General features: G+C 38.1%; 1 protein-coding gene across 1 annotated transcript; it reads left to right on the top strand.

Moving 5' to 3' along the window:
* Window positions 1-1,068: 1,068 nt before the first annotated feature.
* adgrl4 (adhesion G protein-coupled receptor L4) lies at window positions 1,069-13,245 on the top strand. Its single transcript, XM_026143091.1, has 16 exons — window positions 1,069-1,317; window positions 1,684-1,833; window positions 4,278-4,427; window positions 4,739-4,888; window positions 5,273-5,343; window positions 6,062-6,241; window positions 6,656-6,839; window positions 7,657-7,770; window positions 7,855-8,054; window positions 9,541-9,720; window positions 10,391-10,594; window positions 10,874-11,094; window positions 11,596-11,662; window positions 11,764-11,855; window positions 12,061-12,229; window positions 12,732-13,245. Exons 1-16 carry the CDS (start codon window positions 1,206-1,208, stop codon window positions 12,792-12,794), a joined length of 2,307 nt encoding a protein of 768 aa, XP_025998876.1. The 5' UTR covers window positions 1,069-1,205; the 3' UTR covers window positions 12,795-13,245.
* The last annotated feature ends 2,957 nt before the right edge of the window (window positions 13,246-16,202 follow it).

Below are 16,202 nucleotides of genomic sequence, written 5' to 3'. Positions count from 1 at the left end.
CAATACAGTCAACAAAGAACTTATCTTCCAAGTGAAACTATTCATCACTGAATGAGTTTGTGTGCTGAAAAAGTAGAGGGTATTTTGAAAAGACCTCAGACACCTGAATGGCCACTTTTCTTTTTGGAACCATTGTCACTGCATCACATTTTAATTCACCTGTTCTGGAGCAGCACTGCTAGTTCAATTCCACCTTAAAACAGCAATTCTGAGGGCCGATGTTCATGGGTGAGGTGAAAAGGCGCCACTGAAAATATCTGCATTTGAAATGAGCAACTCCAAGTGAAGACATTTTGTGTAGGTCAGTGGCCCACACGCACCAAATAACCTTCGGCCCCGCTCATTTCCCTCACGCAAGAAAGGGGTCACTGCTCCATGACAGTCAAAGAACCTGCGATACAATGTGTTGCTTAATCACTTCTCTCCAAAGACAAACTCGAAATGTAGCTTCATTCAATGACCTGTTTATGTTATCATTTTACACAATATGACAATTAGTCTGGCAGTGCTCATAGAAATCCAACGTGTATAACAAAGTGAACAATAGCCAACTGGAGCGTATTTCAACAACTCTATAAATGGAAAATGGTATCTGCGCTGTTTTAGAGGAAACGTGGAAAATCGGGCCTTTTTAAGTGAAAGTCCAAAAAGAAAGACTGTTAATAGAAATTGCAGTGGGACCACTGATAAGAACCAGTCAACACTGGCCAATCAACATTTCCTTTCACTGTGTTTTCTCAAGAGCAGGAGCCCCGATGCATTAAACACACCACCAAAGAGTCTGCATCTCAAGTTTAGTAACGTGTGTCTTGGAAAGGATAGCATGTGTAAGATGATACGTGGAAGACACAGCTCTGGAATGTCCGTGTGTGAATTTGTGTGCTAGCGCCTGCGGAAGGGAGGGGGTCGTCCTTCAATGAAGTTAGCTGGTGTTGTTTAGGCCTGTGTTTACGTAACCTACTGTATGTGGTCAAGTGAGAACAATGGCACGCAGGCCTCCAAAATGACAACCTAAGACAAAGTGTCAGCAACGCTACGAAAAAGCGACTCAATGCAACTAAAAGTCCTTTTATATTTAGTGAAAAATGGAGGCAAACGTGTCTGTGTGGCTGATGACTCGACCAAGCTGCGTGTTTTTCAAAGCAGATTAAAGAGCAGGACAGGAAGGGCCAGGTTTAAGGAAACAGGAAAACTGATGCAAGGAAATGAACGACGTCACCAGACAGCCCACTGCAGTCTACGATCAAGTAAAATCCAGACACAGCGCAAGTATGGATTCTTTGCTCAAGTCACCAATGAAACTTGTACTTTTGACAGGTACGTGAGCTAATTTATACTCGACGGGTACCAGATGTCTTACTGGGAGACTGTTTTAAATGTATGTCCCTCAGAGGGGTCCGCATTATCAAGTATTATTAGTTTGGAAAGGTGGTTTTGTTTAACATAAATTTTCTCTTCAACTTTATTTCTTTTGGGGGGGTTTAACCGGTTTTTGACAGGTACGTGTTGCTTTTCGGTTTAAGTTGAAGTTTGATGGATTGCATGACTGACTCTGCAACTTTTAGGAATTTGGAGGTTAACATGTTTTGTTTTTTATATAATCACACGTCTTCAGGAAGGTTTGGAATAATAATGTTGTGGTGTAATTAAAACATACACAGTGTGTCTCTTGTGTCTACGCAGCATGGCTCTCGAGTCTGATGGGCCCATGCGTCCCCTCTGACATTTGTGTTTCTTGTCACACACTTGCAACATGTAAGACCTTGAATGGATCAAACAAGGCCTGCTACTGTAATCACGGATACACCGGAGACGGAACGACATTTTGCAATGGTGACTACACGCACGCATACACAAATCAACCTTTATATTAAAGAGCACACGCAGCGAGACTGTGGAAGCCTCGACTATTTTAGGAAGCCTTTGTTGCTGTGACTGCGTGTCGTAAACAACAGTATTAGGCCTACGTTTTGAAACAAGCGGGCTAATTGAACATTTTTAGAACATTACACTTGACGGAGCAGAGCATAGATGTGAGGCGTTAAAAATATAACTCTGGGTGGGTTAAAGCTTCTTATGACGGCTCTCGATGGCAAAAACGTTTGTGTCAAAACTTAATGAGGAACAAGGCACTGCTATGGTCATATTATCAGTATAAATCACTGTGACTTGTGCAGCTTTTCTCTTCTGGAACCATTTATCTCTGATTATCTCAAAATAGTCCACAGACATGAAGCAAATTAGCGACCTAAGGATGCTCGTGTGCAAGCAAACAAGATTTATTATTGTAATTCAGCTTAACTCTGGCCAGTTTAGAAAACGTAGGCAAAAGGAATGGCTGAAAAAAACTTAAGGTCTGTGTAAGTCATTTGAAGTTAGTTTTCTCGTGTTTGTTTGTGTATGATCGACTCGCTGTGCTGGCTTAAAACAGCTAAAGTTAGGGGGGAGGTTTTTTAGAGTTTTCTTGCCTAAAAAGTTGCCACAGAGTTATTCACCAAGGGAACAGTGTGAAGTGGAACATACGTCCAGATACAGCTTTATTAGAAGGATTTTAATGGCCTGCATCGCCTACAGTCGGCATTGTTAGTCCTGTTATGTTTCTGGGCTGTTTAGAATTCCTGGAACCCCTTTGGTTTCCTGGCCAAATCTGACCACAATCACCGCTTACATAGCCCAAGGGCCAAAAGTAAATGAAAATGTTAGAGGGGTTTTTTTTGTTGTTAAGTTTACACTGAAGCCAGAGACGTAAAATTAGGACAATATTAACTAGCAAGAGCATTTCAGACTGTGTCTGCTCATGCTTTATTAAATCTGCATTTTTACCAAAACTGTTTGGAAAATTCACATGAAACAAACAACAATTGTAGATTTCACACAAACAGGAAGAAAAGGGTCATCTTTAACTTTTAAGAAGTAAGTGATGATAGGAGGGTAAAATGGATCCATAAAAACAGGACATTCAAGTGAATCATGAAGTATGTGGGTGAAAAGTCTGTGAGGATGACAGATAAAGGATCACATGTGCTATGGGAGTATTTCCTCTCTGACTATGGTCACCTTTCTCGCTGAAGCAGAGGATTTCCCTTACCGGACAGATTGTGTGCCAAAGGTACAGAGGAGAGGAAGAGCAGAGTGTCCATCATACGTCGACAAGTAAAAACAACAGTGGAAAGTCTTAGCAGGTCCTTGTCAACAAGGGGCGGAAGGTGTGTTTGGAAGTAAAAAAAAAAGCTGGAACAGCATTTTCTATAATGAAGCAGCATCTTCAGCAGTGCTCGGTTAGCCTGGAAAGCAAAATATTTTAGGTAATTTGACTTCCATGAAATCAAACACAGGCAAACAACTGCAAATCAGTCACAAATGTGAACTATTTAAACTGCGTGCAAGTTACACCCAGCCAAGGCTTTAATCAAAAGAAGACTAACATCTCTGAGCTTCATCAGCTCATCCACACCACAGCCTTCAGGATCACGATCACATTTGGGCATTCCTGAAACAGCAATCATGGATCAAACTTCAGAGTGTACTTGTGTTAACATGCGCTCAAAGTAACTCAACAACAATGATACTAAAAAGGATCTGGGAAGATGTTATGTTGAGTTTTATGGTTTAATATATAAATTGATATGAAAAATGGGTTGCTTTTTTCTCTCCATCCAGTACAATTTCAACAAATTTAGGGGCAAATGCATAAGTTCAAGTTGGTTCTTGAAATTTCCAAAAATGCTGTCTTTGTAGTAATGTTTGTATTATTTTTGTGACATTTTGAGTCAAAAACTTAGAGAACACTTTGCATAGCATATGGTTAATCATGGAGGATTAAATTAAGATTTCATTTTCAAAAAGTAACTGAGTCTGAGTATTTCAGTGATTTTTAAATTAATGCTGCACATTCAAAGAAGAACTGATTTATTGTTGATTCATTTCTCATTAGAGTAAAATGCATTTCAGCCTCAACACAAACCTGGACAGGAAATGAATCTGCTGAGACAAGATGGAAATATGATATTGTAACAGTTTAAGAATAAAAAGTAGCCTTTTTCAAAATGCTGTAACTTTTAATTTGTAAAAAAACAAACAAAAAAACATGAATTTTAATGCAAAGCAAAAATGCAAACTACATCAAACTCCTTTCATCTTTGTTCTAGGTCATCTGTTAACCAGCTGGTTTACCCACTCCATGAGTAACAGAGTAACAAGCTGAATCTACTTTGCTTATTGAGGATGAAAGATTTTGAGCTCATTTTAGCGTTTGTATTTCCATTTCCTCACCACAGATGATGACGAGTGCCAGAACGTGACTAATATCTGTGGGGACAGGGGCCAGTGTACCAACACAGTGGGCAGCTACTACTGTAAATGTGTCTCTGGATACAAATCGACAGGACGGGACGAGTTCCTGCCCAACGATGGCACTGACTGCATCGGTAACGTCTGGTTGACCTGTTCAGGATTTAAATATACCAAACTTTGTTTTGATCAGTATCATAAAGAGTTATAAAGAGTTATAAAGTTTAACGAGGTCGTGAGAATGAGTTATCAATGTGTAACATGCGTGCAAGAACTGCTGGTCACATATTTGTATTTAAAAAAACCAACCAATTCTTATTTTGAGGTAGGAATGCTGCCTAGACAAACATCTGTAACTGCATTAACTTTGTCAGCGAGCAGCCAACGTAAGGGAACATCAAACTGCTTTGCTTTAATTGAAGCTGAACTCTTCATTTGCATCTTTCAGATATTGATGAGTGCGAGTCAGAACAGGTCTGTGGACCAAACTCAGACTGCCATAATACAAATGGATCTTTCAATTGCACCTGTCAGCGTGATTACATCCTGACTTCAGGCCCTAAGCACTTTCATCCAGAGAGCAAAGTTAGATGTAAAGGTCGGTATGAGGATGGAAGAGCACACACACACACACACACACACACACACACACACACACACACACACACACACACACACACACTGATCCTTACATTCAAGGACATACATCTTTTTTCATCTTTCTTTTTTTTTACTTGCTTTTACACATCTACACACAACCCAGACACATCCATTATTGTGTGTGTGTGTGTGTGTGTGTGTGTGTGTGTGCACTGTTCGCTCGATGCAATACATCGAGTGAACAGTGCAATACTGAATTGTTTGATGTTTTAAGTAAAGTTGATGATAAAGAGAGCTGCTGTTTTTTTCTAAATGAAAGGCAGACTGGCCAAGTCATGGTAGTGAATTAAAGATGCGCTTTTGCAAACTGTTTGTTTTCCAGAGCATCCCCAGAAATACTGCCATGACAACACCGGCTGCGTGACGCAGGTTGTCAACAGAACATTGGAATCTGTGAGTACTCCTTTCTCACAATTTTAACCAAACGGGGTAAAAAAGAAAGGATAAGATGATGCTGCCCTCTGTTGGCGAGAAGGAAGACAAACAGAGGGTGGAATAGGAAAACGGCTGAAATGACTCGAGATTGTATGATAACAAGGATATGCAACACCAGCCGCTATGATCCAAACACAACCTGCAGTTTCAATCAGCAGTTTCGGTTTGGAGTCCTGCCCCCTACTGGAGAGTAAAGTTATAGCAGGACCAGTTAATGGATGTCATGTAGCACATTTTGTGTTCCTTGTTACAGGAGAATGGGAGAGATTTAATTAGCGTGTGGTTAGGTGATGATTTATGTAAAACTGGCTCACTAACGTGATAATGAAGCTGAGTGTAATCCGTCGTTCATGAACTGATGTTTATAAAGAAAAGCAAAAAATAAAATCAAAATAATTCTGAAGGTCATATTTGGGGATTTACTGCATGCAGCTGTGATTAGTTTGAAGTTAAGAGGAGTACGTGAAAATTTTTTAGCATCTTTTCAAGTAGTAAAAACACTTGACACAATTGCCGCCTTTTGTAGAGAGTCTTCACGTGATTAGATATGTGCACACGTGTGAATAGGATGAATAGGATACGTCACGTTTTCATGTAAAGTTTGGTCGTTTCACAGCTGTGATCCAAAAAAACATAACAAGGACATCTATCAATCTAAACATTTCTCCGCCACCAGATGAGCAACCTCACGGAGCCCCAAAGTCTACTGAAAGAAATTGCCAAGCAGACGTCTGGTGAACTTACTTCAGTGGAAGTGATTGCATATGTTGAGGCCTTGAGTAGATCCGCATCAACACTGGGTGCCGCAGAGAAGGATTACGCTGTCAAACCATCTGCCATCAACTCAACTCTCTCAGTAATCTTTGTTTACCATTCTTATTTCTCAGTCAACAGTTGGAAGTCTGCCTGAAGTGCAGCTATGCTTTGAACTGGTTTAAGAAAAAGTGGCACTGGTTGCAGCCCATTGCCTTCTTAACAGTTATGCCTTGGAGATACTATTACTTTCTGCTAATGTGTCATTTTTATTATTAGCACTTATTATTTTGTTGTTGTCCCAAAGCTGACAGCAAAATTACCCATTAACCAATAATTTTTTAAACACAGTGTAGCTGCTGCTTGTATTTAATGAAAGGCCAAAAACAGCCAAACTGACGTAAACATCCCATTCTAATCATACCTAATTGGAAGCATATTGCAGTGCAGACATAACATGCATTACATGCTATATTATTGTGCACATGTTATACTCGAAGCAAATCTTTTCAAACAGAAATTAGTAAATGCAGTAAACAACCTGGTGGAGAAGGATGAACTGGTGGCTTGGACCAGAATGAAAGAAGAACGTCGTGAGCATACCATCACCAAGCTGCTGCATGTTGTTGAAGAAAGCGCTCTGTCTTTGGCCAGCAATTACAAAACTCCAACAGAGCTTGAAATCAAAGCTACAGATATGGGTGAGGCTTTCAGTTAATTGTCACTGTGATGCATTTAATTCCTTTATTTGCTTTAAACCCAGACAGGGCGCTCCTACGTTTGCTTAGAAATTTCACTGTTTAAAAAAAATCATCTGTAAACATAAATGAATGCCATGAATTAATTCACCCTAAAATTCAATGAGCAGTTCAAAAACACAGAAAAAAATTACTAAAGGTATCAAAATACACAAAAGGCAGTTATGAAAAAAATAATATGAATTTTAAGACAGCATATGTATTAATTCGATATGGTAGTATAATAGTAGGTGTTGCCCGTTATTATTATTTTATTTGAATTTTCAGTCGGTCATCAAATTATTTAAATACTATTTATTTATAATCTTGAACCTCATGGCTTCATTTCACTGTTTTATTTTCGAGAAAGTGAAACTTCACCCTCGTGCAATGTTGAATATTTTTTGGGGGGTACGGGTTCTTTTTTATTTATTTATTTAATATCTGTCCTCCTTTTGTGTGCTTGTTGTTGCTTTGGATCTGTCTCCTTTTTTCTGTTTCAGCAGAGAGCTATTCTTCCAAGTCGTAATCTCTTTTTAGAGCCAAATAACATTTTAATCCATTTTAGCTTTTAGTTTCTTCTTTTCTGTGTCCCAAATAGCTTTCCTTACAGTGTGTTATGATTTGGTTTATTTTGATTGGTGTTTGAACAGCAGTGATAGTTACAGTGTGCCTGATAAGACTCAGTAACTATCACTGGGCTCAGCTCTCCAGTTTGGCGAGGCTTTGAAATGGAGAGGGTTATCCCTGACCTCTTTTTTTTTTTTATCCTCAACCGCAGAAGTGAAACTCTTCACCTTCGAGGCTCATCACACAAAAGCCAAACTGTCTGCTTCCATGGGAGGAGATCATATAAATCTAACACTGAAAGTGAGACCAGAAGAAGACCGAAATGGTAAAGTAGCTTAAAGCCTAAAAGGAAAATCAGATGCAATCTGTGCCAAAAAGAAAAGTTTGTATAAATTTTTTTTTTCCTCAGGAAGCGTGTCAGTGGTGTTTGTGCGATATGACAGCATCAGTGACATCCTGAAGCCGAGCAGCGACCCAGGTGTCACTGACTACTCGCGGTATGCAGGGACGGGGGAAATCACTGTCAACTCCCAAGTCATTGCAGCAGCCGTCAAACCTGCTGACGTTTACCAACTTGACCATGTCACCTTCACTCTGAGACACAGTGAGGTACAGACTGCACAGAGTGCTGAGGCAGGCTACATTGTTTGCTTTTTTACTTCTGCATTTGTAGAATGTAATGTCAAAACATATACTGTTTCAGAAAGTCGCTGCTCCTCTACACATGACTGCAGCTTTTCTTAAGGGAAGCGATTACTAGAGATTTTCATTCATTTTTATTCTCTATATAAATTCAGTCTAATCCTTTTGCTCAATTTGATCAGGGTAAATTAAGAGCAGCGATTCAAAATAGTTTATGTTACTCAAGGTTTTTCATTTCGAAGCGTCGTGTGATAAACAAGCTAAATACGGCGTTAAAAACAAACATTGCTGCTCACTTTTGTGCCACTTTAAACTTACAGCTAAACTTTCTATTCTGCAAACGAGTCATTTATCAACATTAGCTAATAGGATCTTGTTCAGTTCTCTCGTCAGTATCTCATCATATATATCCTTGTCAGACTGGGGCGTTGTGCTTTTGTTGTGAGAAATAGCTTCCTCAGTCCCAGATTGGGTCTGGCAGTAACCTGATAACTGCCAGAGTTTCCATTAAAGTCAAATTTGAACAAACTCACATGGGAGGAACAGTTAGCGCTTTGTGTAAAGTTTTTATGAAATTTTAAGATTTCGCACCGTGTATTTCGGCAATGACCTTTCATTTAAAGGGAATAGCTGAGGAAACGTGACGAGATTATGGAAAAACGTGGGTAATGAGATAAACAGCCCTAAAAATTAATGTACTGGTGTTTTCTTTTAGGATAATTAAAATGTATGAAAAAGTAAAATCATTATTTTTGTTGCTCCCTTGAGTATTAAGGCTAACAAAGGATGAGTTGATTTATTTTCGAGCCGTGAAAATTCTCTGTGAACTGCCTTCTTTGAAGAGCAACAATCAATAATTTGGGCCCCTTTTTTGTGCAGATACTTTTTACTACTGAAGCAGATTTTTTTTTCTCCTGTGATGCACGGGATGCTTTTTTCTTGCCTGCACCTTTTAAGTTTTTAAGTAAGGACTTTGAGAGTATAAAATACACAATTTTAAACGTTGATATACAAACATATTGTCCTGGTATTTTCTTTTAGGATCATTAAAACATATAAAAAAAAGTAAAATCATTATATCAATATATTATATCATTGTAAAATATATATATTTGATACATAATCATTTAGAATAGGCCCAGTGAGCCCAGCAAAAAAGCTCATGTGCCAGTGATTAATGATCTTCCCATTACATTTATTTTCTGTGCTCTTGCATGTCAATGGCAATATTAACGTGAAAACTTGGAAAAAGCAAAGCTCATAAATAGTGTTAGAATCAATAACAGAACAACAGACCTTCGATGGGCTGTGCTGATTTCTCACAGCTGTTTTGATGAGACCAGCTCTGGGATCAGTTTAAGCCCCTATTGATTTGTTATCCCAAAGCAGCGAGCTGCAAAAACTAATAATAACTCCACAGTTAACAGTCTTTGTTCCTCTCCATCCCCTGAAGCCCATAGACACTAAAGCTGATGTGACGAAGTGCGCCTTCTGGGAGTACGAGGCGGATAGCCTGCAGGGCCGGTGGGCCACTCACGGCTGCAAGACAGTCCACGTCAACAGCAATGCGACCACTTGCTCCTGCAATCACCTCACACACTTTGCTATCCTCATGTCCTCTGGGCGAGCCAACGTGAGTGAGCATACACTAAATTACAACAGTGAAATATGGAGCAAGATCAAGGAGTTTTTTAACAGCTTTTTTCACCAATGTTTCCACGGTTACTGAGGGAGAAATTTCATTTCATGCAAAATAAACACTATGTTGTCTTGTTTTTAAGTCATATATTATTTGCTTGGTGGACAATTAGTCGCCTGTTAGCTGAGAAATTTAAATATGTGGATTTATCTGTGAAGATGATGGAAATTTCTACTAAATATTTTGAAAGCGCTGCTTTGTTTACAGTAGAAAGATAAAAAATCAACTAAAGCCAAATGCAGAGGAAGTCTGAACAGGTCCTAGAGGCAAGGTGACTCAGTGCACATGTTTGGCATCTATAAGAGTTATCCACCCACTACTTTTTGAAACCTTCTCTCACTTTATTGTTGGTTTCAATTCCAATTTAAATTGTTTGGTGAATTTCACACCAACAACGAGGAAGTTACTTTTTTTTAAACTGACAACAAACCACTTGCCTATAATATTTGGACCAGTATCGCCCCAGAACGTCTCCAAGCACAACATGCTGCTGTAACCCCAGCCTGTGCCTATGTTATGCCAAATGATTCCAAGCAGAAAAGACAACAACTCGGCGCTCCATGAAACTGTGAATGAAACGCCTCCCTTTCCATTCGCTTCTCAGCTGGTGGCCCACTATACCATCCTGACCCGGATCACCCAGCTGGGAATGATCATCTCGCTCATCTGTTTGTTCATGTGCATCTTCACCTTCTGGTTCTTCAGTGAAATTCAGAGCACCAGAACCACCATCCACAAGAACCTGTGCTGTAGCCTCTTCATGGCCGAATTCATCTTCCTGGTAGGAATCAACATGTACACGCATAAGGTGAGGATGCCCTTGACGTAGTGAAACGTGAAATATCATGAAATATTGTCCGTTTGTCAGCTTTAAATCTGGTGTAAATCTGTTCTTATTCGACTTGCAGATAATTTACTTTATGAAAATGAAAATAGAAAGTAACAGTACATCTCAACATACACATTGAATAAAGATTGCAAAATACACTTAGAGTATATGAATACTGTACCACTTTTTTAACACAGTTTTATTTAAACTAAAATTGTAAAATCTCTGTCTTTCTCTCTCCCGTCTGTTTCTTGGCAGCTTTTCTGCTCTGTGATTGCAGGGCTGCTGCACTACTTCTTCCTTGCGGCCTTTGCCTGGATGTGCATCGAGGGCATCCATCTGTACTTAATAGTGGTTGGCGTCATCTACAACAAAGGCTTTCTGCACCGTAACTTTTATATTTTCGGCTATGGAAGCCCAGCGGTAGTGGTGGCCATTTCCGCAACACTAGGCTCCAAGTATTATGGCACAGATAAAGTGTAAGCTGACAATATTTGCAGCTTTTTTATATATATGTATGTGTGGATAGACAAAGGGTCGTAAAATGACTTCTTCATTTTTCAAACTCATTCAGGAAGCAAGATGAACAAGTTACATTAATTATAAGTACAAGGGGACATAGATTAAATTTGGCCTGGAGGGACATGAAGGAAGTTGAAGATGGTTGTGCCGTGGGGCAGAAAATAAATTCTGAAATGTTTTGGGTACCACAGAGAGCTTGATAAAAAAAAACCCTAAAATAGTAGCCCTGTTGTTTATTAGTGTAAAATGCTATTACAAAAGACAAGAGATAAGTTATGCAAAAGACGCGTTGATTGCTTTTTTTAGGGGGTTTTAGGGGTTTTATCCTAAGATAAGAAAGCTTATGTACAGTATTATTATAATTAACATCAGGGAATTTTACACTAAGGTGGAAATCATAATTTGCTAAAATATGAATCAAATGTATTAAAATGTTATTAAATATTATTCCATCATAGGTGTTGGCTCAGCACAGAAAACCACTTCATATGGAGCTTCATCGGACCTGCATGTTTGATCATCCTGGTAAAATCATACATCATGACTCATGAATGTGTTCAAATAAGCAAGTAAAGTAATTTTTTTTAATAACAGATATTCATTTGATTGTTGTTTTTCCACTAAAGGTTAATCTCTTGGCTTTTGGAGTAATCATCTATAAGGTATACCGGCATACTGCTGTGAAAAAGCCTGAAATCAGCCACTATGAAAACATCAGGTAGGATTATCTTTACTCCCGTTGAGTAAGTTGGAAAAAAGAAGGGGAAAAAAAAGAAAGTCAAGTTGTAGGTTCCTTATCTGGTGGATTATTAGGGTATCATGTGGTGCCTTTGCAGAATTAAATTACAGCTGAGTTCTTTGTTGATTGAGAAAGGAGCTTAGCCATGTGCAGGGTGTTTAAATCGGTGCTATCTCCCTCTCAGGTCCTGTGCCCGTGGTGCCTTGGCTCTGCTGTTTGTGCTCGGTGCCACCTGGACGTTTGGAGTCTTGCACATTCTCAATGAGACAACCCTCACTGCCTATTTGTTCACCATCACCAACGCCTTCCAAGGGATGTTCATTTTCATCTTCCTCTGTGTGCTGTCCAGAAAGGTAACATCAGCTTTTTGGGTTTTTTGCTTTTTGCTTTTTTGAATCAAATAGAACAAATAGACCCCAACAAAACACATTTTATATAGTCAACTGAGAATATTAAGGTGAAGATATTAAGGCTATATGAAAAAAGAAACCTGTGTGTGAGCAAATGTGCATTTTGGATTAGGATTTAAGCATCCGAATATGCTCAGTTTGTTTGGGTTTGCCATGTTTTCTCTCTCCCCAGGTGGTCAGATTGATGCATAAATCTTTCCCTATCAAACATTTAATGAACTGACTGAAACTTTTCCTGTTAGTGTTTTGACAGGTCACAAACTAGTATACTTGTGAAATATATAAATTAGAGTTAAAAGTACAAAATATCCAAGTGAAGGTTTATAAATGTATGAAAACCCTGTAAATATGTTAACAACACTGGCACAGCTCACCACTGTATGGATTAAACATACATTGTATTATATCTAAAGCATATTTCTGTTGTGTGTGTGTGTCTTTTCAGATTCAAGACGAATACTACAGGCTTTTCAAAAATGTCCCCTGTTGTTTTGAATGCCTAAGATGAATTAATGCAGCCAAAGCCAGACCATCTGCACTTGTATAATAATAGTCTATAGTACAGCTTTTTAATATCCTGTGACTCGTGCTTCCACTTTTGGGAAAAATGGTGTTGGAGGATTTTAGTACAGATGTCTAATAAATTAGAACATGTAGCAGTGGTAGTTTCAAATGTCTTGTTTGCTTTTTAACAGACTGGAATCATAATTATGCAGCACACTTTTTGTTTTATTGTTTGTTTTGTTCCATAAAGTACATAAAAAGCCAAACAATTGCATTGCCTTTTACACAAAAGCAATTCTTGTGAGAGTAACAATAGAATAAAAATAGTTTGCATATGTTCAGTTTAATTGAGTACCTTTACCTTAGTGCCTTTATAAGCATTACACTCCAAATAATCAATGTCGTGTCCGTCTTTGTTCTCATCTTTTGTTTGAAATTGATTGTAAATTATTAAAATAAATGTGTCAAAGCAAAACTTCTCTGTTGCCCATTTCTTTTAAACCGAAATGCAAAATAATCATTGGGCTTGGTTAATGCATTCATCAGCCTTCTTTGCTAAATAAACACACTGGTAAGTGGACAGGAAGTCCAACATGAATGGCTGTGTGTCCTGTCCATGCGCCACAGTAACAATTGGATAGGCCAATGGCCCCATCTAGTGGAGATTATCAGGCACACTCGTTCTTCCATAAACTCAGAGTATTTTTGCATTATTTATCTGCATGTTAAGAAAAAAAAAATGTTGTAATGAATTAATATGTGTTATCTCCTCAGCACACAGCATTCCTTAACTATCTGTCTCCTAGGCTGTGGGATCTTTTAATGAGGTTAAGAAACGTCAGCCTGGGGTCTAGCAATTAAACACATTTACCAAAAATTTCATTATTGTCTTCATGCTAGTACATTTGCATATGTCATGACTCTACTAATAAACTGAACCTCAAACTTTTGAGTGAAACAAACGAAAGTGCTCTATTTTATAGAGCCAGGAAACGCTCTCATGCTGCTCGTTCATTTCAGAAGTGGGGAGGGAACACTGTATATTGCATTAATTATTAATGTATAGGACACATTTATTGATTGGAGGGTGCTAGCAAGATATATCCTACAATACCTATATTACTGAACAAACAAGAAAGCAGTGTGTCTACTACAGCCACCCAACAGTCCTCAGACTATCTGAGAAACTGTATGTCATTATTAAAAAGAGCATGTGGTAATCTCTGGGGCTGCATAATAAAGCACAGGTGAAAGTGAAAAAAAAACAGCAGTTCCTTAATTAAAGGAAGTATAGTAGGGCGAGTTTTTTCATCTTTATTTATTTATTTATTTAATGAAATAATAAATAACCATCTAAATGGTAAAGGTGCTCTCACTGGTGACACAGTAGGCACTGCCCTGGGAAACGTATAAGTACACATCAGGTTTGTGTTTATTTGTTTCACACATGGTTCAACAGAATTTCGTTTCCGACACGCAAACATCATTCCCATTAATATAGCACTGCACCCATGAATGGAAAGGAGCAGGAGGAAGAATAAATTCTTATTGACACCTGCCCCCTATCTGAATACCAAATAGTGGGCACCTACAACCCAAAGAGCACTCTAACATTTATCGACATTTAACAATGCAAAACAAAACAACAAAAGAGTAAAATCAACAGTGTACAAAACCACAAGATGGCAAAGAAGAATTGTTCCTTCCACAATTAGCCCAAATTACTTTTGTGTTCTTCATATTGAAGATATTGAATTCATATTGAAACGCATTTTAAAACGGTGCATATTTGTACAACTCTTGAGATTATCATGGAGAGAGCTCCATATTCTTATGCCTGCAACTGTTGGACACATTTGCCAAACTGATGCTTACAATAATAATAATCCTTCTACTGTCCCCACTTCCTGAACACAATACAAATAAACTTTGTAACTTAAGAGGTAATGTATTATTATTTTTTGCCTTGAACATCATTAATAATGTCTGTGAGGACACTAAATCTTCTAACTTCAACAATTTCGATTTTATAAACAGATTATTTGTATATTTAACATTATGAATCATTCGTAACATGCTGTAGAAAATGGGAGCAAGCAAATCTTATATCTGTTAGTGTTCCTCACGTTAGCTCTGCAGATCCGTTAAAGCTTATGGGAATAAGGAAACACAACAAAGAGACCTGAGAAGTCCCTCAAACGCTGCACTGCAGCAAGTGTTGTGGCCTGTGTCGAAACCCCTGAAGGTTTAAAGCTAATAAAGTTTGGAGCCAGACGTCTGTGACTGACAGGTAGATACTAATATATCAGTCTGCTAGGCGTGTCTGTGTTAGTGCTCTTTTGATCATTTTAATAGAGAAAATAATATAAAATTACAGCTTTTTATTTGTTTAATTGTAGCATATACAAAAAGTCTTTGGTCCAGTATCTATTTCTGTTTTATTTGCAGGTATATGTGCATCTGTCCAACGTGCTAGACTCTTGACAAGCCTGCCAGTTGCAGCTGATAACTGAGCACGTAGCTCTCTTTCTAAATATATTTACTCGTCTGGCTCAAAAAAAACAAAAAATCCCCAGGGTGATGTCACGGTGGCCATATCCCGTTTATGAAGTTTGTGACCTTAACTAGAACTTTCATTATTTTTCTTATTTTTAAATGCACCTATTTAGTCTTAAACGCTGAAACAGTAGGATATTTTAAATCTGTCAGAAAACATATGGAATATAATTTTTTCTGTGATTTTGGTACAATGTTGCCATTTTTTATTTCATTTGAATCTATGATTGTAATTGCAGTTGAATCTAAAACCATAACTGGCTGCCACTCAAGTGTGTTAACAAACATTATTTAAAACACGTTTGCAAGCTTCAAGACAAAAATATGATATTCCATATCACCCTAGAGGTGAAATAAAGACTGGGTGTGATTGCACAAGACAGACGTGCATTGTGAAATGTGAGCACGACCCTCACAGTTCAAACTTCACATACGAACAGGGATGTTTGTTAACCCGTTTAGGCCAAGGCAGAATCTTTAAATCTGTAATGAAGAGCGGCGTGTGTGTGTGTGTTTGGTGTATTATGAACATATTTGAAAACCAAGCGTTTCACTGATGTCTAAGAAGTAAAAGCACAAACCCGGGCAGCAAACAGCTTTCTCCCTTTACTTGAGACACGAATCTCACTGCATATTTCGTTTTTGACTGAGCAGCGGAGCTTTGAAAAATGTGTTTATTTCTTCTTCTGAATGATGAAACATTTACATTTTCACAATGTTTATCTGTGATATAAAACATATAAATAGGCTTTGAATATATAAATTATTTTTAAGCCAACTCAACTATTTTTTTAATGAAGGTAACCCACATTCACAACTGTTGTAAAATATTCAAAAGGATAACATTGATTTATAT

The sequence above is a fragment of the Astatotilapia calliptera genome, chromosome 15 (genome assembly GCF_900246225.1).
Source record: "Astatotilapia calliptera chromosome 15, fAstCal1.2, whole genome shotgun sequence".
Classification (NCBI taxonomy): Eukaryota; Metazoa; Chordata; class Actinopteri; order Cichliformes; family Cichlidae; genus Astatotilapia; species Astatotilapia calliptera.
This window is presented reverse-complemented; position numbering and strand designations above follow the sequence as displayed.